The following is a 27,454-nucleotide window of genomic DNA, read 5'->3' on the forward strand; positions in this document are numbered from 1 at the left end:
TCCTCTGGAATTTCGATTTTGCTGCAATTTAATTTCCCTGGAAATGGGTCCCAGGTTGGGTTGGCTGGTTCTTCATGCAAACGGCCCCGAGGTTTGAATTTTGGGACGTTTTGACTCTTTGGAGGCACTGGAGGCGACTTGGAGGTTGAGGAATAACTATCTGAGCTCCACATGCTGAATTGCCGGGTTTCTCAACCTCAGCAACTTTAACATGCTGGCTGGGGGATTCTGGGAGTTGAAGTCCACAGGTCTTAAAGTTGCTGAGGTTGAGAAATGGGGTGAATGTGGCCATACTTGACCCAGTGAAGTGCGTGGCTTGAATCCAGCCGGTCAGGAACATGAGAGTTTGTCTGTTTAGCCAAGCATGGATGATGATGACAACCACGGGCACAACGGTATCGATATTTGTCGTTACCTCCGTGCAAAGGCTAGAGCGGCATTTCTCAACCTCGCCCACTTTAAGGTGTGTGGACTTTAAAACTAAATTGCGATTAATTTCATCTCGATCTTGGTCCTGATCTTAAACCTAACTCAGCCTTCATCTTAACCACTAAGTGTAATGGTTAAGCTGTTTCTCTCGGGCATGGACAGAGTGCCTTTGCCTCCAATGCTCCAAGGGCTGGAGGGCAGTTTCCATTTCTGAAAGGGCTCAAGCAAGACTCGAACTGTCATCTTGGCCCCGTGTGATTTTGTGGCCAAGCGCTGACCTGAAAGAATTGACCCAAATCCACATTCTGTGTTCACTGTTTTCAGGAAGGGCTGGAGAAAAAGAGTTACAGCCATCTTTCCTGATATGATGGACTACAACTCCCATCCCTTTGGACCACGGTCCATGATCTCACAATGAAGCGGCAACATTTTGCTCCTTAAAACAGCTAATAAAGACTCAGAAGAGCAGTGTTTCTCAACCTTGACAACTATAAGTCGGGTAGACTTCAACTCCCAGAATTCCCCAGCCAGCATAGCTGGCTGGGGAATTCTGGGAGTTGAAGTCCACATATTTTAAAGTTGCCAAGGTTGAGAAACACTGCAGTACAGGGTTGGATTTTTTATTTATGTCTGCAGAGACCTCATTTCCAAAATAGGCCTCCCCAGTGCAACTTTCACTGCTGTTTATTCGATTACGGTCCCCATAAATGAGAAGCAACTTCGAGCAATTGCATTTATGCCAGCAGTTTCTAAACTTCTGAAAGTTTGGAAAAACCAATGAAGCCACCTCCTCATATTCTTCCCACTTCATCAAACCTGTTTTTTCCCTTTGAAGGTAACAATCCAATAAACCAGAATTTTGCAGGGAACCCCCAAAGGCTGAAGTAACTCTCTAGGTTCTGTTTAGACTGGGAAAAATGGATTTTTTGCATTTTTTCCATCCTTTGCTGGCTGGGGAATTCTGGGAGTTGAAGTCCACCCATCTGAAAATTGCCAAGGTTGAGAAACACTGTTTGAGAGAGTCAGTCAGTCAATCGTTTTATTTCGGTCGTTGACCAGCAAAACAAATCTTTGGAAAAACAGAGTCGCATTGAACTCGCTGAATATCAATGCAGCTGACATAGCACAGAAATCGACTAGAATACAACAAGCTATAAAATCATAATACAAGTAAAATGGTGGGTTTAAGAATTTTGGGCATAAAAATTAATATAGTAAGGCATTATGCAATTTGAACAAGGCAGTGAAATGGTTATGTAGAACAGTGTTTCTCAACCTTGGCAGCTTTAAGATGTGTGGACTTCAGCTCCCAGAATTCCCCAGCCAGCATGGCTGGCTGGGGAATTCTGGGAGTTGAAGTCCACACATCTTAAAGCATGGCTGGCTGGGGAATTCTGGGAGTTGAAGTCCACACATCTTAAAGCATGGCTGGCTGGGGAATTCTGGGAGTTGAAGTCCACACATCTTAAAGCATGGCTGGCTGGGGGATTCTGGGAGTTGAAGTCCACACATCTTAAAGCATGGCTGGCTGGGGAATTCTGGGAGTTGAAGTCCACACATCTTAAAGCATGGCTGGCTGGGGGATTCTGGGAGTTGAAGTCCACACATCTTAAAGCATGGCTGGCTGGGGGATTCTGGGAGTTGAAGTCCACACATCTTAAAGCATGGCTGGCTGGGGAATTCTGGGAGTTGAAGTCCACACATCTTAAAGCATGGCTGGCTGGGGGATTCTGGGAGTTGAAGTCCACACATCTTAAAGCATGGCTGGCTGGGGAATTCTGGGAGTTGAAGTCCACACATCTTAAAGCATGGCTGGCTGGGGAATTCTGGGAGTTGAAGTCCACACATCTTAAAGCATGGCTGGCTGGGGGATTCTGGGAGTTGAAGTCCACACATCTTAAAGCATGGCTGGCTGGGGAATTCTGGGAGTTGAAGTCCACACATCTTAAAGCATGGCTGGCTGGGGGATTCTGGGAGTTGAAGTCCACACATCTTAAAGCATGGCTGGCTGGGGGATTCTGGGAGTTGAAGTCCACACATCTTAAAGCATGGCTGGCTGGGGGATTCTGGGAGTTGAAGTCCACACATCTTAAAGCATGGCTGGCTGGGGAATTCTGGGAGTTGAAGTCCACACATCTTAAAGCATGGCTGGCTGGGGGATTCTGGGAGTTGAAGTCCACACATCTTAAAGCATGGCTGGCTGGAGGATTCTGGGAGTTGAAGTCCACACATCTTAAAGCATGGCTGGCTGGGGAATTCTGGGAGTTGAAGTCCACACATCTTAAAGCATGGCTGGCTGGGGGATTCTGGGAGTTGAAGTCCACACATCTTAAAGCATGGCTGGCTGGGGGATTCTGGGAGTTGAAGTCCACACATCTTAAAGCATGGCTGGCTGGGGAATTCTGGGAGTTGAAGTCCATACATCTTAAAGCATGGCTGGCTGGGGGATTCTGGGAGTTGAAGTCCACACATCTTAAAGCATGGCTGGCTGGGGAATTCTGGGAGTTGAAGTCCACACATCTTAAAGCATGGCTGGCTGGGGGATTCTGGGAGTTGAAGTCCACATATCTTAAAGCTGCCAAGTTTGGAAACTAATTTAGAATAATAGGATAGTAAAATTATCGCTCTAAAGTATAGAAGTATAAAGTATAAAGTACAGTATAGTATACCGTAGAGTATTATAATGCTAAAATCCATGGAAAACGCAGTGATATGGTGTATAAGGAAGAATAATACATAAGAAGTTTCAAAACTAAACGTTAGAGTCCCATAACAGTGACATTTTTTTATATTACTAAAAACTTAATAACAACTCTTAATGAAAATAAGACAGAAGTCGGAATCAATGGACAGTAAGGACACAGTACTGTACATTGTAATAAAATTGTGATTAAATAGACAGCTGCATTTGAAACGTTTCCAAACAGAAAATATCCAGGAGGTGTTTGAAGAAAAATGATGGCGCATGTGCAAACTGTAAAATGGCATTTGGCTGCTGTCGTCGAAGCAGAGAGTCGGTTTGGCGAGCAGTTTGCAGCCCAGGGTTAGAAACCGGGAGGTTGCGAGTTCTAGTCCTGCCTGGGACCACAGACCAGCTGGGTGATGGTAGGCCATCATTTGCTCCCGCGCTAGGAAGGCGCCCAGGGCAAGCCGCTTCCGACGGGCGGGCCAAGAGAGCTGCGGGGATGTGTCAGGCTGTCGCCCGGGGTCAGCGCTGACCCGCAGGCACGAAAGCCGTCCAGCGTAGCCTGAGGCTCTGGCTTGTTCTCCTGCCTTACAGAGCGTCTGTTGTGACGGCTATTTCAGGAAAACCAGTGGAAAATTTCAGGCGGCCCACGCTTGGCTTCCGGACTGGCAGATAGCAAATCTTTTCCAGAAGGCGCAAGTTGACACCTGCAGTCGCACCTCTGTTTTGGAGAGGTGGTGGGGCAGGGGTGGCGCATCCAATTTCTGAGTCATGCGTGATTTAAACGTAACACCCCCCCTTTGCAATCGTGTTGGCACAGTGCAAAGTTTAGGACAGGGGTGCAGAATTATTTTGGGAGCTGAGGAGCGGGGAGACCAGGACCCCATTTCAGAAGTGGGCAGAGCCAAGGCGAGGAGGTGGGGTCAGGGGACAAACAAAATACAGGTATTCCTCGTTTAGCGACCACATTTGGGCCTGGCAATTCGGTCATTAAGCAAAGTGATTGCTAAGTGCTTATAATCTGACTTCCACTTTCCTCTGCTTTACAGACCTGCGAAGGTTGTAAATGCAAGGGCTGGTTGCAAAGTTACTTTTTCATCACCGTCATGACTGTGAATGGTCACTAAACGAGGCAGTCACTAAACGAAAACTACCTGTATGAGCTGTTTAGCTATAGCAGTGACAAGGTTGGGCTGAAGTCAAGGAGCCCAGGTTCAAATCTACCCTTTGCCATGGAAACTCAGTGGGTGCTAGTCAGTTTTCCTGTACCTTACAGGGTTGTTGTTGGGGAAATAAAATGGAGGCCGCCCTCATTGAGCTCCTTAGATGAATGGACTGGAAAGGAATGCCTAAGTTTAATTAATGCAAGTACAGGGATTGCAGAACTGCTGCTGGCTACTAAGCTGTGGTCCTTCCTCCAAATGGAGCTAAGTTCCTAGTCCTCATGGCTCGAATAAAAGGCTGACGATTATGTAGGGATGTAAGAAGCTGACTCGTATCCGGAGCTACATTTGATGGCCAGGAGGCAACCCAAAAGGGATTTGGGGGGATGCTGAGGCTAATAGTAACCCAAATGATGACGAAAAGTGAATGAAAAATTGGGGTCAAGATGTGATTTTCATTCTCTGTTTCCAAAATGCATTTAAGCCTTTGGGGAGGGGGTGCACAACCATGTTACTGTGTTTTTCCCCTAAAACCAATATAATTGGCTCTCTCAACGGCAGAAAAGTAGATTGGGGCCCACAGATTGAGCAACCCCCAAGTATTTTTGCAAGGGGTCGTGCGGAAATCTTAGCCATTGTTTTGTCACTCCGAGCATCCTTTGTTGCCACCAACTGTGTTAATTTAATCCCGTCTTGCCAGTTTGGCAAACAGGGCCACATCATCTCTCCGAGGGAAGATCTTTCTCTGCACTTCCTTCTAAATCCTGTTTTTGGGGATACGCAGAGCCTTCTGTGCACAAAGGAATCATGTTGCCCCCCGGCCGGGTTCCCTTCCCCAACCCTTTCTCTGCCTTCAGGGATCAAGCGTCTCACACCAGCTGTGCGCAGAGTTGCCCGTGTCACACATCCATTGCGGTGGACGCTAGACTGATGCAGAGGGCCTTTTGCAGACACCTTAGATTAGTGGCTGCACTAAAGGATTGATAGAACAGATGTGGCTCGTGGGGGGGCGCTTCTTACTATTAATTTCTTACTATCAACTCCCCCTTGCGCTTAGTAGAAGGATGAGAAGGTTTGGGGGCTAGGGGAGACTGGCGCATGCAAAATTAACACAGTTCTCTCTTTCTTTCTGTCCCCCCCCTGCAGTGGTTTGTCCTCTGCCCTGCATGAACGGTGGTCAGTGCACATCTGGCAACCATTGTCTGTGCCCCCCGGAATTCACCGGCCGTTTCTGCCAGGTGCCCGTGAACCGCCAGGGACAGCAGGCGCGGGCCCCCAGCGATGGGGGGCCGATGGAGACGGGCTCCAGCAAACACGCCATTTATGCTGTCCAGGTCATCTCGGATCATCACAGCGACAGCCCCTCTGGGCCGGGTTCGAAAGGCACCGTGAGCCATTCCACCTTTATGGTACCCCTGGGGCATCATTCCTCTGAAGGTAACCGGGGACAGGTGGGGGGTGGCTGAGTTTGGGCCGGGCTTGGTGACAGCCTGGGGGTTGCGGGGGATTAGGGCGGAGCGATAAAACCCCTCTGCGGTGCTGAATTTGAAACTCTTGATGTGCCCAATGGAGAATCTTTGAGCATGTGCAGAGGGCTTTCAGTCCCCAGCTCCAGGGTTTAAAGTGGATTCCAACTCACTGGGCCGCGTAAGAGACACTCCCTCAAAGTTCCAGTTTGTCATTCATCTGCTAGTTAGTGAACAAAAAGACATGGATCAAGAATTCCGTACATGCTCAGAAGCCTTGGTGGTGGGTTCCAGGTCTGAGCTCTGCCGATGTCCCAGGGAGGACAAAATGGTAAATAAACAGACAAGAACAAACCCTGTTGTGAACCTCAGATCATATTTTGTGGGTCTGAGCATGTGCACTTTCCATTCCCATAACACTCAACTTCCAAATTATCTGGCCTAATTTCCAGGCAAGTGTAAACCACAATATTCCCCTTTTGTTGGGCTCAAGCCACAGATCCTAGTTATTTTGCCAGAACCACATCTTTAATTTTTTAGTGGGGGAGATGCTGTCTGAGTTTCCAAAATGCCAGCTGGATCCCTCTCATCCCTCCTGAATTGCAGATGTCCCCCACTGGTATTTTATTTTATTTTATTTTATTTTATTTTATTTTATTTTATTTTATTTTATTTTATTTTATTTTATTTTATTTTATTTTATTTTATTTTATTTTATTTTATTTTTTTTATTTTATTTTTCATTTCTATGGATCAATTGGATCAATTAACTGATCTGTAAATCAGTCGTTCAACTGATCCTGCAAACGGCATTGCAGCGGGCCGCTTTCCAACTCATCTTAGTTTTCCCTTCGCTTCCAGTCCAGATGCACCAGCCGCTGGTCAACGTCCGCGTGCATCACCCGCCGGACGCCTCCGTGCAGGTCCACCGGATCGACAGCCTCAGCTCGGAGGGGAGTGGGCCGGCGGGTCCCCACCATCTGATCCAGCACCCGGCTCCGAAACCTGCCTACACCCGTCCCCCGACCCAGAAGCCCCTGGGGCGCTGTTTCCAAGAGACGATGCCCAAGCAGTCGGTGAGCAGAACGGGGTCTGGGCAGGGGGGAACGAGCAGACCGAAAAGAGGGGGGCAGCTGCGCGTTGAATCCGGGGCGTTTTGAATTTCGGACCCACACCAGCGTCGGCATTTGGGTGGGAGCGAAGGGTTGCTCCATAAAACGAATTAGCTTTGGGTACACAGAGGGTGGCCTTTTGGAAACCAGCCCATATTTAAACACTGGGATTTCTTTGGGGCTGATGTAGGACTGTTCTAAACCGCTGTTGGATTAAACCATGGAGAATGGGAGACTGAAATTAACAGCTACAAGCTCATATAGTAAATCAAGGCTCCATGTTCAGGAGCAGTGTATCTGATCCAGTCAACATCAGGGACAAATAGCAGGGGATGAAGTTTCTAGCTCAGTATTTTTCAACCTTGGCAACTTTAAGATGGGTGGACTTCAACTCCCAGAATCCCCCAGCCAGCCATGGCTGGCTGGGGGATTCTGGGAGTTGAAGTCCACCCATCTTAAAGTTGCCAAGGTTGAAAAACACTGTTCTAGCTGGATCACAGGATTAGATTTACTTTTATTCCAACTCAGCATTAAGCTTCACATGTACGAAGCAACACACTAAACCCAAGTGCTGTACATACGCCCTCATACCTACTTGTGATGTCTGAGGAACTAAACCACGCAGTCGCTTAAGAGGATGGCTAGGTTTGCCCAAAACGAGTAAGAAAAAGGCCTGGGTTCTTCTCACATACTAACCCACAAACTCCCCAACCCTGTTTTAGCCCAGTCTGGCCTGTGTTGCAAACGCCAAACAGGTTCTCCTCACTGAGGACTAGATGCTTAAAGCACAGGAGATGATTCTCTTGGTTTCTGTCACACGCCGGGAGAAGCGAGATCGGGGCGGGACTCGGCTGGGGCGGGGCTGGGTCTTCGCAGGAGGGAATCGGTGAATTTGCTCTTTTTTTCTTCTCTTTTTCCCTTCCCACCCGGACTTCAGTGCGGCAGCAACCCCCTCCCGGGTCTCACAAAGCAAGAGGACTGCTGTGGCAGCATTGGCACCTCCTGGGGCCAGACCAAGTGCCACAAATGCCCCCATCTGCAGTGTAAGCCTCCAGCCTTCCCCCAACCTGGGGCCCTTCAGGGACATTCCACCACACCGCCAGTGATCCCCGGCCCAGGGTGCCCGAAAGTGGCCGACGCGCTCCCTGACCGAATCATGAAATCATTACAGCAAAATTGGATGGGCCATTTGGAGGAGAAGGGAGGCTCCCTAAATCTGAACTTGCCTCCCGTGCGTCACTTGCGTCCGTTACACAAATGACGTAAAACGGAGGCTGGTGATACAGATGACCCACTTGCACGACGGACATAATGTCCGTGAATTGTCTGGATTACGGCAGATCCTGCTATTTTGGGGTGATGTCTTGTTGTCGGTTGTATCCAAAATCCACTGAACCAAGGTCCATTAATTTTTTAATGTTATTTTTATATGCTCAGGACAGTGTTTCTCAACCTTGGCAAGTTTAAGATGTGTGGACTTCAACTCCCAGAATTCCCCAGCCAGCATAGCTATTCTGGGAGTTGAAGTCCACACATCTTAAACTTGCCAAGGTTGAGAAACACTGGCTTAGGCGTTAGAAGGGAAAGTAGTAATGTGGAAGACTTAAACACTCACTGTTTTCTCTCTTCTAGACCTGGGGGTGCAAAAGACGATGGGGAGTGATTGTCCACAGGGCTACAAGCGCCTCAACAGCACTCACTGCCAGGGTAGGCCATCAAGAGCATGGGGGGGACGTTCCGCGTGTGTTTGTGTTTGGAATTTGGGTGTGTTTGTCAGTGAGTTGGAAAACACAATCAGCGGTGCCCTTGCTCCAGTTTGTGGGTCCCCGCGGATGCGGTGAACATTTTGCCCCTGGGTTCGAGTCCTGCCTCAGCCTTTCTAACAGGGTGTGGCACATGGGACTCGAGGTGGGGCATCAAGTAAGCCTCTAAGACAGGGATTAATAGCCTTGGAGTAATCTGGGGATCAGCTCAACCCTGTAGACCTCTGCAGAACATCTGGAAATAAGGCGATGTTAGCAGAAGGAGTATGGCCAGATTGGATTCTTGCTCTGGGCCTGGGTTCAATTAGATGTTCTCCCAGATCCCTTTCAATCAAACTTTCAAATTCTGGGCAGTTTTTAGCGTGCTTTTAGTGGGTTTTCGGGGGGAGTGGGGTTGAATGTGGGAAGAGGAAGGCAAGGTCCGCTGGTCCCATCTTGGGCTTCTCCGGTTCCTGCTGGCGATATTGTGCCACAAAACAGAGGACATTTAGTGGCACCGTTTGAGTCATTCCCCAAGGACTCAAATGGTGCCACTAAAAAGGAGTTTTACAAGTGGAAAACATGAGTAGCTTGCCTGTCTTCCCACCCTGGTTTTTGAGAAAGAAAAAAAATATAAACAACCGCAGTGTGGAATATCTGGCGTTTGGCAACCAAATTTGGGTGGGAGGGTCCCCAAACCCTTCAGAGACATAAATAAGACTGATCTGCAGGCCCCAGCTTCCCCCATGATGGTCCAACTGAGCTGAAGGCCACACCAGAGCCTTAAAATTGTTTCTTTGCCATTTCTCACCATACATGGCAGCGTGAACCATGTTGGATCCCTCCCAAAGGTGGTCAGGTCATTCCCACCACGCCCGCCAAATGCCACCAGATGCCAGCCTACATCCTTCAGTCCTGCTCCCCAGTGTCCAGCCTCGGATAGTGGAAGTCAAAACCGCCACCGTGATTAGTAATTATCCTCAGCCTTTCTCTTTCCTGCAGACATCAATGAGTGCGCCATGCAAGGCGTGTGCCAAGGAGGAGAATGTTTGAACACCCAAGGAAGCTTCCGTTGCGCGTGTAAACCGGGACAGGTTTTGGGACCTTCGCGCACCCACTGTGTGCGTATGTATCGCGTTGGGGGGTTGCATCTCCCTTCTCTGTCTCTTGCTGGTTCCTGTTGTCCCCTTTCCTGAAACAGACTGAAACACCTATGGGACACAGCTCCATTGCGCAGCTCTTGAACGCAGCCATTGCTAGGGAGGGGAGGGCCCCCAAAGCAGTGGGGCAAGGCTTCGTGTGACTCGGGGCAAGGAGCGTTCCGACCCGTGACATGCTTCTGGCACGGCGCTGCCTTAAAAACGGCACAGCGTCATTCCCCGTCCTTTGTCCCTAGAATTTTCCGTCTCAGCGCCACCGAGGGAATGGACAACGTGGCCGAGTAGAGGCCAGAGATGAATTTGACTGAGTTCATTAACATTCATTAAGCTCCTTTCCCCAGGCGTCGAGTGGCTCGTTCAGTGACCGTGCTTGGTTGCCACGTGACGTTTTATATGCTGGGTGGGCTTTTTAATGACGTGCTGATTTGGGGGGTTTATCGTTTGTGTTTTGCAGAACGTCGCCCAGAATCACATTCTTTGAGTTGGGCGGCCCTCTGTAATCCCATTAAATAAATATTTTTCCCTTTTTCGCTCTCATATTCCCATACTATTTCTCCTCAAATGAACTCAAGGCAATAAGCGTGATTCTTCCATCTCCTGTTTTATTTGCACAACAGCCCTGTGAGGTAGGTTGGGCAGAGAGGTGTGGACTGGCTCCACCGGTCCACCGAAGTCTCCTCGTCACAAGATAGCGGGAAGGCAGAGAAGAGAGAGACGGGCTGTCTGAGATTTCCCTGCTCTTTTATCTCTACAACAACCTTGCAGGGTTGTCTAGGCTGAGATTTCACACCTGGTTTGTTTAAAGCTTGAATCAATCATGTCAGTCGAGTTCACACAAGACGCTAACCCCAAGTCAACCAAGCCTAGCGTTCGCTTAGCATCTCAGGAGTTCATACTCAGCCTCCGAATGCTACAGACCAGACTGAAGAGATGAAACGTGGCTGGGAGGGCCTTCTTCAGTTTGAATTCATTCTATTTAGACTTACCTGAATTAAAAGTACATTAAACCGAGCCTGCTCCTATGATTTCAGCTTGACTGGGTTCGCACAACCTGCTAAATCCAGGTTAGCAAAGCATCAGGCCAAGGTTAGCGATGCCCAGTTTTCCTAACAAGGTGGCTTCCGGCAACCCGCTAAACTGCAACAGGCTTGACCTCGCTTCCTAGTTTAGCATGTTGTGTGAACCCAGACTTTCTGTATTTAATAGTCTCCCCCGTTTTTCGGTTACAGTAAAAGCAACAGCAAGAATGCAGTGGCAGCTAGGAGGAATCGCAGATTCCCTGTCCTTGATTGAAGATGGGCTGTATTCACACAACACAACCTCAGTTGCAGATTGCGCTGCTGGGCTTTGGAAAAGCGGGGGGGGCACCCCACCCGTCCCAGCCCACATTTTGCCTCTTTGCCTCTGCTGGCTTCTCTGACCGTCCTCTCTGTCTCTCTTTTCCGGGGAGGACAGCGGAGAAAGCCGGGGAGAGGAGTCTCTGTTTCCGGCTGGTGAGCCCCGACCAGCAGTGCCAGCACCCCCTCTCCACCAAGCTGACCCGTCAGACGTGCTGCTGCAGCGTGGGCAAAGCGTGGGGGGCCCACTGCGAGCGGTGCCCGGCCGACGGAACGGGTGAGTCAGAGCGCGGAGGGAGGGTCGAAACGTCGCTCGTCTGCTTCCTCCGACTCACCTCTTGGATCTGCTCCTCGGTGCTGCTTGCTGGCCCCTGCCCTCTCTCCTTATCCTTGCCTCCCTCGCTCGGTATTGTCTTGTGAGTACTGGGTGGCTTCTCTTGCTTGGAACTGTCTACATGGCAGTTGCCCAAGATTGTCTATCCCAGGAGTATGCAACTTGACTCACTCAGAATGGGCTACCTGGGGTTGGGCAACTTTTGCTCGTTCAGGAGATCTGACAGGTAGTCCTCAGGTTACGACGGCAATTGGGACCAGGATTGCCATTGCTAATGATGCAGTCGTAAAGCGCAATGTCACATGACTGCATCGCTTAGTGACAGCAGTCCTGGTTGCTGTCGTAACCCCTTAATGATCTTGCAGCGGGAGTCCCGTAAGGGGCACAGGGGTGCCGCGGGGGGCGGGGGAAACCTGGGAGGGCTGGCGGAGGCTGTGGGCAGATTGGGGAAAGCTGCAGGTAGGAGCATCTTACCAGAGTGACTTGCAGCCTTCCCTGCCGGCTTCCCCATTGACTTTGCTTGTGAGAAGCCGGCATGAAAGGTTGCAGATAGCAATCAGGTGCCTGCGGGGGTGCTGCGATGGCCGGAACTTTGGGGACTGGTCATATGTCCATTTCTTCAGCGCCACCATAACTTTGAACGGTTGCTGAACGAATCAACACAAGCCAAGGACTCCCTGTACTCGATATTGCCTACCCCAGGAGTGTGCAGTTAAGTTTGCTCAGAGTTGTCTATTCCAAGATTGTGCAATTGTTCTCCCTCAGTATTGCACACCAGGGGTGTACAGTTTTGCTCCCTCAGGATTATCTATCCGGCGCTTGCCTAAGATTGCCTATCCCAGGGGCTGTGCAATTTTCTTCACTCGGAATTGACTAGTTTGTGTTCGCTCAGGATTATCTACACAGTGTTTCCCCAGTATTGTCAACCCCAGGGTTGTGCAGTTATGCGTCCCAGGTTTGTCAGTCACAGGGGTATGCAACTTCACTCACCCAGAATCATCTATCCAGGGCTTGTTCAAAATTGCCTGCCCCAGGGTTGTGCAAATTGCCTCACTCAGTACTGGCTATCCTGGAGGTGCACAACTTTGCTCTCTCCGGATTGTCAGTCCCAGGGTTGTGCAGAGTGCCAGGCCAGGGGCTGTCTTCCCCACAGGGGCAGATCCAAGAGATGGGGGATAAATTTGATAGAATTAATTAAAATTGAATTACGGTGGCATCACATTCATCTGGTGCAGGAGAAGTGACTGGTCCTCTGTGTATTTCCCTGTTTCCTTTCTCTCTCTCACACATACACAATTTGTCAGCAAATATGGGAAAGACTCCAGGGATGCCTTTGAGAGTTTGCAAATGCCCTGGAGATCAATTTGTGCATCCTTGGGCTTACTTTGAATGGTAACACATCTTCCCAACTGCACCAGCCCCAGCACTGAGATCCTCCAAGATCCCCCCTCAAAACAGAGTAAGGTTCTAGTCCTCATGGGTCTGGAGTAATTGCAAACTTAAGAAGCAACAAGGGAAAACCGCCTTATTTCACGCTGGGCCGTGGATCCCCTAGCTGTTTATCAGTCGTCTTCCGCAAGTCCTCCGGGCAGCTAGGAGTTTAGCCGGCTGCGTCTTCTGAGGTGAGGTGAGGCCGATGAGAGCTCAGGGGAAGACGGCGGTCTGGCTCATCCTCATGGGCCTTTCTGGAAGCAGAGTCCAGGCTCTCGGACGTTTCCCTTGCTTGCAAGCTCATCCTGGACAGCATCTCCTCCACTGCCACCCTTCCAACACGTCCTTGCTCCATCCTCGCGTCCGCCGCACTTCCGTCCCATCGCTTTGCCGTGCAGACGTTACCCGGGTGCTCACTGGGGCCGTCCGACCCTCTCGTTTTCTCTCCCTGCTGGGTAGCGGCGTTCAGAGAAATCTGCCCTGCGGGTAGGGGCTACCACATCCAGACCTTGCACCAAACCCTGACCATCCAGGGAGAGAGCGAGTTCCTGCTCCAGATCCACCCGGATGCCACCAGCGACTTGCCACAGCAGCGCCTGGAGCCCCCCACTCCTCCTCCCCTGGGCAGCGATTCGCAGGAAGCGGAAGGTGGGTTCTCCTGCGCGGGAGGAGAGCAGACGCGTCTTGGTGCCCCGGACACATTGGGAGGGCAGTGGGTGCCTTCACAAAATGGCTGCCTTCGTGCGTGTGGCCGTCACAACAGACATTTCTTAAAAACAGAGTAGTGAAGCCGATTCCCTTCTTTTATTCCACTTCCATGCAAAGACGTTCCTTGCCTGTTTCTGAACGGCATTTAATCAGGTCAGTGGAACTCTGCGAGACTGCATTCGCACAACACACTGAGCTTGGCTAGCTTCAAACTTGGTTAGTTTTGCTGGTGACGTCTTATGTAATGTGAACCCAGCTATCTGGTTAGTTACGGGCTGGTCCACACACACACAAAAATGGGCATGGAATGACTCGGTTAGGTGTGTTGTGTGAATGCCGTCTTTTATTCTGGACGTGTGTGCTGTTCTGAACAAAATCCTGGATTGTACCCACACATCATTTTCCTTTTCTAAAAACGTTTTGTAGCCAGTGATCCAGAAGCGTTCTGGGGAATAAAGATTAACCTTTAAGAATAGGAATAGTACTATTACTATTTATTTAGGAATTTATTTAGGAATAGTAATAGAGCTATTTCAAAACAAAGAACAGGTGTGCAATAGCCCCATTACTATTACTGTTACTGTTATATAACAACAGCAGCAATAATAGCTATTTAAGTGGAGCAGAGAATCTGGGGAGCCTTTCCTAATCTCGTATCCTCCAGGTAAGTGTAGAATTCAAACTCCCAGAATTCTCAGCCATCCATTAACCGTGCTGCTAGGAATGCTGGGAATGACAATTCCAACACTTCCACTTGAGGAAGGCTGCTGTCAGAGCAGTTTTGCCCAGGAATTTTTGTCCACACCCAAGAGTGTTTGCTCCTTTGCAATATGTGAATTACTATGAACGATTCTGCATTTACCATATATCCTTGCATATAGGCCCATTTGCAGACGAGCTGGCCCTTGAATTCTTAACCAAATACCATGAAAAATGGCCATCTGTGAATAAGCTAACATGTGAAACAGTTTTCATGGTATTTTGGTTAAAAATTCGAGGTTCGGCTTACCTGCAGATGGGCTTATATGCAGGGATATACGGGTACTTTAAAAAAGTATTACCGTATATATCGTGGATAAGCCCATCCACAGGTAAGCTGAATCCAATTTTTGGTGTATTTTGGCAGCTAAACTTCTTGGCTTATCCACAAGTAGATCCAGTATTGAGGGGCCTTTTAGATTTTGTCTTTCTGGATTCCGCTTTTCAGCCAGACTTGGTTCCCGGATCCTTAAGCCCAGCTATACAAAACCAGAGCGTTCGTTCCGCTGCAGGTCATGATTTTAAAGCCGATTCCCCTTTTCTGACTACTCCAATCCCAACCCAGCTGAAGGACAACCTGCTGTGTGAAAAGTGGCATTTTGAGTTTGATCCTGCCACATTGCTCGGTGCAGCTTGAGGCCTAGAAACTTGGGTTTGCTTTTTCCCAGATAAGGGCAAAATCTAACGCTGGGATTTGGAGCTTTTATTTCAGACTGAAGTGAGTTTGGATTGAAATCATAACGGGGGCATATCAGAATTCTTCTGCCAAAGAACAGATTGGAAAGCTGTTTTATAGATGGAGTTATTTGAGTTGGTTTACCGCCAGCTACCAAAGCGTCTCAGTGATTTACTGCAGTCTTAAAGAGGAAAGGACGTTTCTGGACTTTATAACTGCAGAGATGTTGTCATTGTTTTTTTAACCGCAGAGGACTTGGATTCTTTTTTTAGAAAAAAGGAAAATAAGCATGTTCCTGGCCTTTATGATTGCAGAGGTGTGCTGTGTATGAAAAAGAACAAGCAGTTTCTAGTCCTGGGAAATCCAAGAATACCGCCTAATGAAACCTCTGAAGCTAGAGAGCTGCACATAAAAATATTATTTTGCTTAGCACTTTATAAAAGCTTTAGAAAATGCTACAGTGGAATTGGGTTGCACACGGGTTATTATGGAGGTGCAGTTTCATCACTGCGTAGACCAGTAGAAGAATGGTGTGTGTTCACCCGCGCATTAATTCGCATCAAAAGTTCTGATCGCCACCCTGTCTCTGGTTTCTGTTTTGCAGCTGTTACTCCAGCGATGGTAAGTGCCAGACCCACTGCAGAACTGTGGAAGAGGTAAAAAATCTGTATGGGAGGCGCTGGAAAAGAAGTTGGTGGCCATCTTCAAATATAATGCAGTCCCAGATGGTTGCTGATTGAAACATGAGCCACCAGAAGTTGGTAGAGGGGTCTCCAGAGGTCATCTGGACCTGTCCTCCGCCTTTTTTTCAAAGGGAAAGATTTTGGACATAGTCAAATTCTCAAGTGCTTGGAGAAGAAGACAGGGAGAACATGGAAGGCTTGGCTAGGGGGAAAACGGTGTGCAGAGTTTGGACTGGTGTTAGTTGGAACTGGAGCTTCCCAGGACTCCACTGGCTGGGCTGGGGGGGATTCTGGGAGAAAGAATTTCCGGCATGGATTTCTTTCCAGATATTTGTATGGCGCTTCGATCGTGACCAGCAGGGGTCGAAGCAGGCTAGGTGGCAGAGCCAAGCCTCGCCCCTCTTGCGCGCAGCAAGAAATCCCAAAGAACTCTACAAAAATACAAATATATAGCCATCATTCAATTCCTAGCCATTCTGAAGAATCGCCTAGCCACAGCGATCTCCCATCTTCCGCTTAATTGTCTCTTTCCCGTTTCCTTTCCCAACATCTCCAGTTGCCCAGAGATGCGACGACTTCGGAAGAGCAGGGCGTAGTTTACGGCAACACCCCGACTTTCGGTCCTCGGTACCCCGGTGAGCGAGCGAGCGAGCGAGTGTTCTCTGCACCATCTCCCAGCCTGGTCTGGGCGGGCATTTTCTTAACTGGCGTTCCCTTCGACTTTGCAGTGGTCATCACCAAGCCCACCATCGCGGTCGTGGTAAAGTATCCCGAAGAGGAGAGAATGGACGAATTTTACATGCCTCCAACGCAAGAGACTGGTGAGTTCCAATGCCCCAAATCAGGTCCGCTTTTCTTGAAAGAATTTTTTTAAAAATAAAGCAACCGGATCTGCCCAACACGCTTTGAATGGAGCAAAGGGCGCTTGGATTGTCTGTGGGATTCAAGCCTTTCCCTGTTGTGCGAACCAGCCCAGCACATTAAGACCCAGTATAGCATGATACATCTGCCCAGCGTTTAGGTTTTTCTTGACCTGGGTTTAGGTTGTCCTGTGTTGTGTGAATCCAGCCCACGAGTCAGGACACCCTTCCCTGTTAGTCTGAAATTTGCAAAATACCCATGGCCACCCAGAGTTGCTGGGAGTCAGGCAGCAGATACATTAAATTAAATTAAATTAAATTAAATTAGCAATAACCTGATTTTTTATTCTTTAGCTGCAGATAAGTCAGTGTAACCTTCCCTTCTCACTCACAGAGATACAGATGCTTTCCCTGGCCTGGCCAATATTTAGATTTCTTTAGATACCTTTCACTTGGAACTGAGCTTGAAGGCTTCGCCTCGAAACGCCGGGCGCCCGGCCAATCGATGGAGCGGCTGTGAATGTCTCAGGTGCTTTCTCTGCCTTTCTGTCTCTTCCCCACGCACAGAGATCGACATTTGCAAGTTGAACCGCAACATCTGCAGCCACGGCGAGTGTATCCCCACTCGGACCGGATTCACCTGCCAGTGTTACCAAGGTTATCGGTTGCACCCGCAGCACAGCTACTGCGTAGGTAAGAAGCAGCTTCCTTCAGACGGACCTCCGTCTTCTCCCCACTCCAGTCTGGACTCGGATCAGTTTGGCACAGTAGAACAAGCGTCATAAGGTTGAGTTTCCACTTACGACCTCCCAACATCTCTTTTATTTCAGGCTTTTTAGAGTTATATTTTATATTTTTGCCTTTTCTGTGGCTGCCCCTACCTGATAGAACACCCTCCCCCCTTGATTTGGCAGGCCCCCACCCTTTCAGCCTTCTGGAAGGCCATCAACATCTGGCTTTTAACCCAGGCGCTACCAGCCAGATGTTGAGGCCGAAAGGGTGGGGGCCTGCCGAATCATGGGGGGGTGGAGGGTGTTCCATGAGTGAGGATGTCTGGAGTTGGTTTGGGGCACCCCAAGAGGATAATAGAGGCACCGGCTTTTGTTTTGGTTTTATGGTTTAATGGTTTATGATTTTTATAGTTCTGGGTTTTATTGTTGCCGTACAAATCTTTTCAATAAAATAATGCATAATAAGTCAATCTCTTTTACACCTAATAAAATATAGCTCTGTAGCTTCTGGCTGGCCGGACCTCAAAAGCCTTCTGCACGTGGGTGGATAACCTCTTTCTCCATTCAGCCATCTCTTTCCAACTCTTAAAACCGAGCCTTCCGTGTTGACCGAATCCTAGCCTCAGTTGCTCCTGCCATATTCCATTAGTATTAATATTAGTATTGTTGTTATCTTTGTCTGATGGTGTTTGGGCGGGTTTTGAATGAACTTTCAGGCGGGCAAGTGGTTTTATTGACTGATTTGATTCTCCTCCTTTGGTTTAAACCCGGAGCGCTCTCAGACGCGGAAGTTTCTCTTTTCTCTGCTCACCAAACGAGGATGCAGAGTGATGGGTACTGAAGTGGCACCCATTCCTCCCTAGTAGCACTCGGGTGGCTTACGTAGCTGCTAAAATAAACAGGGCCGGAATGAGATACGGGGTACAGCCCGCCTTGCACTGGAGATTGTTGAACCGCCCTCGCGTGCATTGCTTACCTTAGACCCGGGGAAAAATTGTCATTGGAGGGAAGTTCGACTCTGGGAGGAGCTGCCTGGAGTAAAGAGGGGAAAAGTGGTAGTTTAGGGGTTAATCGTGATTTATTTGTGCCACGCAAACCTAGCCACGGCGCTCTTCCTTTCTGCAGCGAGAGGGGACCGTGTCCTCGCTTGCGTTTCCAATTCTTTCCTCCCCCCCAGATGTAAACGAGTGTGAATTGGAGTTGTGTGGCAACGGGAAAGGCGTGTGCATGAACACAGGCGGGTCGTACAATTGCCACTGCAACCGGGGTTACCAGCTGAAAGTGCAGAAGGGTGTCCGATCCTGCGTGGGTGAGACTTCCAAGATCTTGAGGCGGGGGAGATGCTGGGGACACCCCGGACCTCCCCCTTCGTTCACTCTTTCGCCTCCCCTCTTCCCCTGTTAGACATCGATGAATGCGCCAGGCCCAGCGTCTGCGGAGATGGCGGCTCCTGCATCAACTTCCCAGGACACTATAAATGTGACTGTCATCCCGGTTACCGGCTGAAGCCTTCTCGGCAGCCTCTCTGCGAGGGTACGCAGGGCGGGACGCAGGTTGGGAAATTCCCCAGTCTGTGGCTAAACCGGGCCTTCATCGGGGAGCAGGCATTTAATCCAAAGAAGTTGGATGTTGGAGGAATTACCGAGCAGGAAGCCGCGAACAAAACATTTTGAGCCAGAAGCAGCCATTCTGAGCCTGAGGTGCTACCGTGCAGCCGGAATAGCGTCAGAACGGCGCCGGTCGCAGTGTGGACGGTTCAAACCGTTTTAAGTATGGCGGACAATTTATCCCAGGGAAGGAAAAACGTTGCAACTCTTCCCCAGGGTGGGACTCCCCCATAACACGGCTGAAACATCTCCCGTGGAGCAGTTTTTCCCTTGATATGAAACGGAAGGGTGGGAAATTGCAGACCTCTGGAGAGCGAGTTGTACAAGGAAAGAGAAGGCGTGCATCAGTAAATATGTTCAAAAACCCTCTGGAGATCTCACCCACGTTCTCTTCTCCTGGAAAAAATGTCAAAAGCAACATTTTTTTCCATCAAATGGAACGGTAGGGGGAAAATGCCCCAATTAAGTAAAAGTTAGTTTTGCCAAGTTAGCCAGTTTCGTCAGCACTGACATATTTTTCTTTTCTGATAATCTTTTTTTTTTTTAATTACACTTGTTCTCCTTTCAGATGTTGATGAATGTCTTGACTCAGGAACATGCCCTGACGGGAGATGTGAAAATAAACCTGGGAGCTATAAATGTATCCCCTGCCAGCCAGGTTTCCGGGCCCAAAATGGCATATGTTACGGTAAGACGGCCACAACTACTGTACTCTCAGCCTTAGGAAAATTGTCATACTTTATAGTTGTTTTTAAAAAGAGTTAAGAGTCTAGTCCTCATGACTAGAAAAAAAAGGCAAAGCACTTACACAGATTTTGTCTTCTTTGCTATGGCAAAAACTAAAAAAAAAACAGGCACTTGAAGGAAAACCTCTCTTGTTCTGCAAATCAAATTCTGCAAAACTGAGTTACAGATTTGCACATCTGTTGTGGGGCCCTGTGGATTTTGTGATGTGGCTCAAGTCAGGCTTCTGGCAGAATGTTGGAACTGGGTTCACATGCCACCCTACATCACGGTTTGTTTAAGCCCAGTTTATTGAGTAGATCAGACGACGTGCTGAGCCATGAAATTGGGGTCCAAAGCCACGAATGCTGGGTCTGTCTGAGTATGTTAATTGGGATGCAAAAAGTGAATCTCAATAGCATACTTTTAGTAGCCCCCCAAACTTTTCCAGAATGTGCGGGACCAAGAATGTCAACCTGTTTTCAAATCTTGTTGGGTTTTTGGCAAAGGCGTTTCTTAACATCCCTGAGCCCCTTCTCAAAATCAGCTCTCCACGTATCTCGCAAAATCTGCTGCAGTCTTTGAGCCAACAGCACAGCTCCGACGTACACCCTGGTTTGCCCTCCGCCGTGGCTGAGTTCACCTCACCGATCGCAGCCCCCGGGTGCAGAAAGCTCATTGGCCTGTTCTCCCCACAGACGTGGACGAGTGCGCCGAGGAGGCTACCTGCAAACATGGCTGGTGCGAGAACGTGGCCGGCTCCTTCCGCTGCTCCTGTGGGGAGGGCTTCGTACCTGCACCGGATTCCCGCAGCTGCATTGGTAATTTGCTTTCCGCGCCCTGCGTGCCGCTAGCAGAAAGACCCAGCTCACTCCACATGAAAGGATTTGGGTTTTTTTCTTTTTGCAACGCCAGAGTTTGGTGTTTGGCACTAAACTGACGGCGGCGTCATCCTGGCCTGCCCCGCAGGGCTGTTGGGAGGAAGAAGGAGGAGGCCTGAGCAGAACTGGCCCTGCCCTGAACGGTTGGAGTCTAATGCAATCAAGTCCTCAGGCTGTCATCTGCTTCATTAGACTTCCTTGACCTGTAGCCTTCCAGATGATGACTACAGTTCCCTTCCACCCCAGCCAAGATGGGTAAAGGATTATGGGAGCAGTAGTCCCCCACTTCTGGAAGGCAACAAAGCAGAGCTGGACGGATTAATCTGTCTTCCTGCAGATGTCAACGAGTGCCAGAATGGTTCGTTGTGTACCCACGGGGTTTGTGTGAACACGCTGGGGTCCTTCAAGTGCCAGTGTCCGGTGGGTTTCCAGGCGGTGAAGGACGGGCCACGCTGCAAAGGTGAGAGAGGGGAGGGGGGGTCTTGTATGAACTCCTGTCCAGTGATGGGAAGGGAACTTTGTTCTGTGGCTGTGAAGGAGAACTCTTGAGCATGTGCAGAAGGCCTGGGCCTGTCCGCATGTGTCTTCTGAGCATCAGAAGCCATTCATTTGTTGAAAAAAATAAATAGAATCCAAGATTATTTTGCTCATGATATTCAGCTGTATATTCTTTTGAGATCAGGGAAAAGGTTGGCATATCAGAGGGGGTGTGAGCGTGTTTGCTTATCCAGAGATACAGAAGGTTTCAGATCAGGCAGGCAGAAAGTAATTGAGGAACTACCAAAGAGAAAACCACCCCATCACCCCCAGGGTGGGCAGGGTAAGCCATTGCATATAAACCCCACCCTCCCTTGCGCTGATGACGTTACCTAGTTGGGTAACGAGACGTCTGCAAGCAAATCACCAAGCTCAGGAGCCCCAAGGACTCCAGGGTTGATCTAGAGCCACCCCATAGCCCCCAAAGCTAACAAGTAGCATGAAAGACAAGGATGCCATTAAGCATGTGCAGAGTTCCCTGTCATTTCCTGCTGATAAATCCTGACAGACTTTACACCTGCCCCTGTCACGTTGGAGATGTGTTTTTCCCCCCAGGCTGGAAAACATGACTTCTGAGCAAATCACAAACTGGGCCAGGATTTTTATGGGTTTTTTCCCTTTTTAATCTTTCTGCCCTTACAGATGTGAACGAGTGTGACTTCCCTGCCGCCTGTATTGGGGGCGAGTGTGTAAACACAGTGGGGTCCTACCAGTGTCTTTGTCGGAGTGGATACCAGTTGGAGAGGAATCGAAAATGCCAAGGTTGGTGCGTGTGGCGGGGGGGGTTCTCCTCCGATCTCCCTTGCCAGCAAATTGGGGCTTGCAAGTGAACCCTGTGTTTCCCCACGGCTGGATCAGTGGGGGCGCCTGTGAACAGTTCCCTAAAAGTTGGGGTCTGGAAAGCAAGGGCACCTCTCTCCGTTGCACAAACCAGCACCATGCCTCCCCAGACATCGACGAGTGTGCCAAAACTCCTCACCTCTGCCAACCGCACGGGGTGTGCGAGAACACCGAAGGCTCCTTTGTGTGCGTGTGTGACGAGGGATTCGCTCCTTCCAAAGACCGGCAGAGCTGCGAAGGTGGGTGAGGAAGCCGAGAAAGCGCGGAGGAGGCGGGACCCCCGAGGTGGGAGAAATCCCTCGGGGGCACGCGGTGACGGTGGCATTTCTCCGCAGAGCTGCCCCACCATAAAAAGGAGTGCTACCTGAACTTCGATGACAGTGTGTTTTGTGACAGTGTCCTTGCTACCAACATCACTCGCCAGGAATGCTGCTGCTCGCTGGGGGCGGGCTGGGGGGACCATTGTGAAATCTATCCGTGCCCCGTCCTCAACTCGAGTAAGTTGGAAATCTGTGTTAATACCGATTAAGTTGCAAATTATCCACGTCCCTAACTCAGCTTGAGTCAGCTGCAAATTAGCCTGGCCTGTGCCCAGCTCAAGTCAAGCCAACATTACCCACGTTCCAAACTCAGGTTCAACATTACCCTTGCCCCATGCTCAACACAAATTAAATTGGAAATTACCCGTGTTGGAAACTCAGGTCAAGTAAATTGTAATTACCCTGTCCTATACTCAGCTTAAGGTGGAAGGGACAGGCCAGTGCTTTGCACCAAGCTGTCATGTCTGTGGCTTGGTCGGCTGTGTGAATCCAGCGAATGATGTTGTCTACCAAGGTTCTGGCCCTCTGCGGCCATTTGGAGCATGGATGCTCTCAGGAGGTATGGTTCCCTTCCCAGAATTCTCAGCCAGCATGGCCCTGGCTAAGAATTCTGGGAATAAATGCACATTATTGGGAGGGTGCCCTGTGGAAGGCAAATGTTCCATTCATTCATCTTTAATTGGATCCAAGACCAGCATAAGGAAGGCAGTGGCTTATTCAACAAACAGGGTAACCGAAGCTTAGTGCATAGTCAGATCCTGGCTTATGTGCATTTAGCCAGAAATCCTGAGAATTAGTCAAGATCTCTAGGACCTGTTTAGTCCCTTCTTGCCGTCTTCTGGCATTCCTCAGCCTGGTGCTGGGGTGGAGGAAGGAAGGTGGCGCGATGGGGCAGAAGGGTGTCGTCCAGCCACTGGCCCCACTGGCCAAACAGCATGAGAAGCTGCTTCTCAAACTGCCGCTGGGTGTCGGTGAGAGCAAACCGTTGTGGGCCGGAGGGGATCGTCCCACTGCCAGGGCCCTTTCTGGTACCGGTGAAAGCGTCCTGTTCCTGGAGGCCTGTGCGTCATCATAAACCACGATTGAGACATCAACCTCTCTTTTCCTTCCCTGGAACAGTTGAGTTCCACACTCTCTGCCCGGACGGGAAGGGCTTCATCCTGGATGAGACTGACCTGAACTACGGCGTCCCGACACATCGTGGTGAGTGGCTGGGTGCCCGGCACCTGAAGAGCCGTGAGGGCAGAGTCCCTCCGAGGTGGCCTTCGTGGGATCGGAGGGGGGGGCATTGCAGCGCCCCTCTGGGGAGCCAGCCCCCTTTCCCAGCCTTCCCCTCCCCAGCGAAGCCGCTGAGTGGCCTCAGGGCAGAGGTGGGCCCACCCCGGCTCTTGAGGTGCTGCTGGTCTCCTCCCGCGTGGCCAGTGAAGCAGGATGACGGGTGGCTGCGTCTGGGGGTGGTCACGCGAAAGCTGTGCCATTTTGGTAATGCAGGGATCTGTTCACCAACCTTCTCCTTCTCCTTCGTCTCCTCTTTCACCTTCTACTCCTCCTCCTATTCTTCCTTTCCTCCTCTGCCATCCCTATCTCTTTTTCCTTCTTCTCTTCTTCCTTTCCTCCTCCATCTCCTTTTTCTTCTTCTCTTTGTCCTCCTCTTCCTGCTCCATCTTCATCTGTTCTTCCTTCTTTTCCTCTCCTCTTCCTGTTTTCCATCTCTTCATCTTTCTTCTTTCTCCTCCTCCATCCTTACCTTTTCTCTTCTTCCTCTCCTCCTCCTCTTCCTCCTCCATCTCATCTTTCTTTTCTTCTCCTTCTCTTTGCCTTCCCCTTCCTGCTCCTCCTCCATCTTCATCTCTTCTTCCTTCTTTTCCTTCTCCTCTTCCCCTGTTTTCCATCTCCTCATCTTTCTTCTTCCTTCTCCTCCACAGACATAGACGAATGCACCCTGTTTGGCGAAGAGATCTGCAAAGAAGGCAAATGTGTGAACACCCAGCCGGGCTACGAATGTTACTGCAAGCACGGCTTTTACTACGATGCCAATCTCTTGGAGTGTGTCGGTAGGAAGGAAAGCCCAGCGCAGGGAGTAATTCTGACCTCTGAAACTTTAAAATATGTGGACTTCAACTCCCAGAATTCCCCAGCCAGCATGCTGGCTGGGGAATTCTGGGAGTTGAAGTCCACACATCTTAAAGTTGCTAAGATTGACAAACCCTGCTCTAAGGGACAGTTTAGCAATGTGCTTTTTTTCCCTTAATGCTTTCTTGCTGTGGTTGTTTCAAAATCTTTTGAGATTCTTTCATTCAGACGCAAAAATATTTTCTCCCAGAAGTTAAGGGAACCACAGGATCAACCATGTTTGCTGGGGAAAAGGCCCTTCAGAAGGAGAGCCCGGCTGATCCAAATGTGTGGGCCCTGCCTCAAAACCTTGCTGCTTTAAAGTAAAGCCACCAAAATCTAAACAGTGGAAGCCTTCCAACCCTGTGCATTTCCACATCTGATGGGTGCCAGGTTGAGAAGGTGAAGTGTCTTATCCTGGGCAATTACAAATTAAATTTTGTGAGCTCAAAAAATGCCAAGGGGAGAGGGGAAGGCAGGAGAAGTCGTGATAAAGCCTTATTTAAAACAAGAACGATTGTCGGTTGTCGCTGTTTTTAATTTGACTTTAGTTTTGTTTGGCACCCAGAGTCACTCGTTGAGATGGGCGGCCATACAAATTGATTGATTGATTGATTGATTAAGCAAACAACTGTAATTCTAAAGGAAACATCTAACTTGGAGGCCCTGTGACTGGCACTCGGGATCCCAGGCCCTGTTTTATTGTCAATCTGGATACTCCTGGCTGTGAGTTCCCATTGCCTTTTCTGCCCTAGATGTAGATGAGTGCTTGGACGAGTCAAACTGTGTGAACGGGCGCTGTGAGAACACTCGGGGCAGTTTCCACTGTGCCTGCCCGGCCGCGACCACGTACGATCCTGCCCAGAAGAAGTGCGTTCCAACCAGCAAAGTTGGTGAGCGGTTGCTAAATTTTCTAATGCTTTAAGGCAGTGCTTCTCAACCTTGGCAACTTTAAGCTGTATGGACTTCAACTCCCAGAATTCCCCAGCCAGCCATGCTGGCTGGGGAATTCTGGGAGTTGAAGTCCACACCTCTTAAAGTTGCCGAGGTTCAGAAACACCACTTTAAGGGGTTTGAAAGCATTTCTCTCAGTTATTCCATTGTTATGATGCCTATAGCGAAAGTTTGCACCTTGGGAAGATCGAATGCTGAGAAAAATATCAGGGAAAGAAAGTAAACTGGGGAGAAGGGGAGGCAGAGTAAAATAAACCACATTAGCAGGAGAAGATTGGTAAGTAATTATGAATTTTAAGCCCCAAACTAACTTTAGCATAGGCTGAAGGGTTTGTGTGTCTAGATAGTTGGGTTTATGCATTACTCTGAAACACAGCTTGTTTTAACTATAGTTTATTATAATAAGACACAGACTTTGGGTTCAGACAATATACTGGCCGATATGATATCCTTGTTTGTGGCTTAGCCAGTTCTTGTGAGGTCTAAACCAGGGTTTATGGCTTGGTGTGTTGTGGGAACCCAGCCCTTCTTGTTGATTTCACAAACCTGATTTTTGACCAAACCACAGTTTGTACCAGATGCTTAAATCACAAGGAAGCAAACCATATTTTGGCTTAGCACGTTGTGTGAACATGGATGTTAGGTAATTGACTTGGTTCTGGCTTAGTAGCTAGGAGGTTTTGTAAACTATGATGTATGCAAACCATAAATTTGCAAGGATGTTTGAACAGACTAAAGTGGCCTCCTTAACAAATCATGGTTAAGCAAATGTTCAGTGAATCGTGGCTTAGTGCCCCGTGTGCACCTAACCAAACATGGTCTGTTGAACAATCCATGGTTTAATGGGGCTCACAAAGCCAGTTTAGCTTTTGGGGAAAGGAGACCAGTAAGCAGCCCCTCTTCTGTGCAAACCTGGGTGCTGGACAAAGGTGTTGGGGACTTTCCCCTGCAAATGCCACCCCCCCTTGGCCTTGGACCCCTGGGAAAAAGGGATGCCAACATCCCAAAATGCAGGCTGGCAAGCCCTATGGAAGGGGGGCACACTATCCCCACATCTGGAGAGGGTCCTGAGGGACACTGCTGGGGTCGAGAAGGTCCTGGCCGAGCTGCAGGTCTCTCCCGACAATGAGGCCAGCGCAGGCGACGACGAGGGAGCGCAAACTCTGACCCAGCCAGCGGCGAGTGAGCAGTGGGGCCTCCCCGCTTTGCTCCCTTCCCGGACCTTCCCCAGGTCCTGCCAGGAGGGGGTTGACCCTCTGCAGCTAATCACGCCTCTTCCGTGACAGGAGTGGAAGTTCGGCCAGGCTCCCCAGCAGGTGATTAGGGCTCCAGCGGCAGTTCCAGCATCTCTTGGACCCGGGCTCTTTGAGGCTTTGGTTCTGATCCGGATGACTTCGGGGTGGCATCAGGAGAGGGCCTGGATGGTGGCATTTCACAGTTATCTTTGGGCAACCTCCAGAACTGTTTGGGATTAGGCAGCACTTCGATGTCCTGAATCACATAAAAATTGTGAAAGTCAATACAGGTTCATTGTCTTTCTCTCCAGCACACCCTATCTTGATTCTTTCTTTCCCCACCTTTACAGGCAGCAGCGAGAGCTTCCTGTCCTGTCCTTTTTTTTCTGTTTCCCCCTTCTCCTCCCTCTTACTTTTTTCCCTGCCTACTCCTTCCTTCCTTCCTTCCTTCCTTCCTTCCTTCCTTCCTCCCTCCCTCCCTCCCTCCCTCCCTCCCTCCCTTCTTCTCTTTCTCTTCCTCTTTTTGCAAAAGTTGGGTTGCCTGGAAAACAAAGCCGCACTCATCCCTAGCCCAGAAGGTCCCCAGATCTTGCCCTGTTGAATTTCTAGCCCGTCTGCCTCGTCTTCCCTTCTCCTCTCTCCCCCACCCCCCCACAGACAAGGTGACCGATCGACGGGACGTCTGCTGGCAACTCCGAGGCGAGGACGGGATGTGTTCGTCTCCGTTTGGCGGCCAACAGTTGACCTACGAGGAGTGCTGTTGCCACCATGGCAAAGGGTGGGGCTACCACTGCCACGCCTGCCCGCCACGCAGCCCAGGTAACTGGGCATTCTGGGGAGGCTGGCATCTCGCCCTTCCTTTTGGCACTGGCGCTGTTTTCAAGGTTTGGAGCCGACCGTCGGTGGAGTTGGGAAATTCTCCAACGATGGGTTGATTAGAGAGACTGAACTTCTGGCCGGATCTTTTC

General features: G+C 49.6%; 1 protein-coding gene across 2 annotated transcripts in view; it reads left to right on the plus strand.

Annotated features, from left to right (window-relative positions):
* Positions 1-27,454, plus strand: part of LTBP3 (latent transforming growth factor beta binding protein 3) — a 36,183-nt gene that overhangs the window by 3,234 nt on the left and 5,495 nt on the right. Inside the window, exons 2-24 of one of the 2 annotated variants that reach the window (XM_088137462.1) lie at positions 5,425-5,715; positions 6,606-6,820; positions 7,794-7,899; positions 8,489-8,563; positions 9,601-9,723; positions 11,214-11,372; positions 13,320-13,508; positions 15,608-15,624; positions 16,243-16,321; positions 16,415-16,507; positions 17,114-17,239; positions 18,455-18,586; positions 18,682-18,810; positions 19,453-19,572; positions 20,306-20,428; positions 20,826-20,948; positions 21,668-21,787; positions 21,976-22,104; positions 22,201-22,362; positions 23,305-23,388; positions 24,111-24,239; positions 25,053-25,190; positions 27,144-27,305. In XM_088137462.1, the coding sequence (XP_087993588.1) occupies positions 5,425-5,715; positions 6,606-6,820; positions 7,794-7,899; positions 8,489-8,563; positions 9,601-9,723; positions 11,214-11,372; positions 13,320-13,508; positions 15,608-15,624; positions 16,243-16,321; positions 16,415-16,507; positions 17,114-17,239; positions 18,455-18,586; positions 18,682-18,810; positions 19,453-19,572; positions 20,306-20,428; positions 20,826-20,948; positions 21,668-21,787; positions 21,976-22,104; positions 22,201-22,362; positions 23,305-23,388; positions 24,111-24,239; positions 25,053-25,190; positions 27,144-27,305 (3,024 nt within the window). The remainder of the gene's footprint in view (positions 1-5,424; positions 5,716-6,605; positions 6,821-7,793; positions 7,900-8,488; positions 8,564-9,600; positions 9,724-11,213; positions 11,373-13,319; positions 13,509-15,607; positions 15,625-16,242; positions 16,322-16,414; positions 16,508-17,113; positions 17,240-18,454; positions 18,587-18,681; positions 18,811-19,452; positions 19,573-20,305; positions 20,429-20,825; positions 20,949-21,667; positions 21,788-21,975; positions 22,105-22,200; positions 22,363-23,304; positions 23,389-24,110; positions 24,240-25,052; positions 25,191-27,143; positions 27,306-27,454) is intronic. The other variant, XM_088137463.1, reaches the window with a different exon arrangement.

The sequence above is a fragment of the Python bivittatus genome, unplaced genomic scaffold (genome assembly GCF_059951505.1).
Source record: "Python bivittatus isolate LINGU-HERP-01145 unplaced genomic scaffold, Pbiv_v1 ctg000180_np1212, whole genome shotgun sequence".
NCBI lineage: Eukaryota > Metazoa > Chordata > Lepidosauria > Squamata > Pythonidae > Python > Python bivittatus.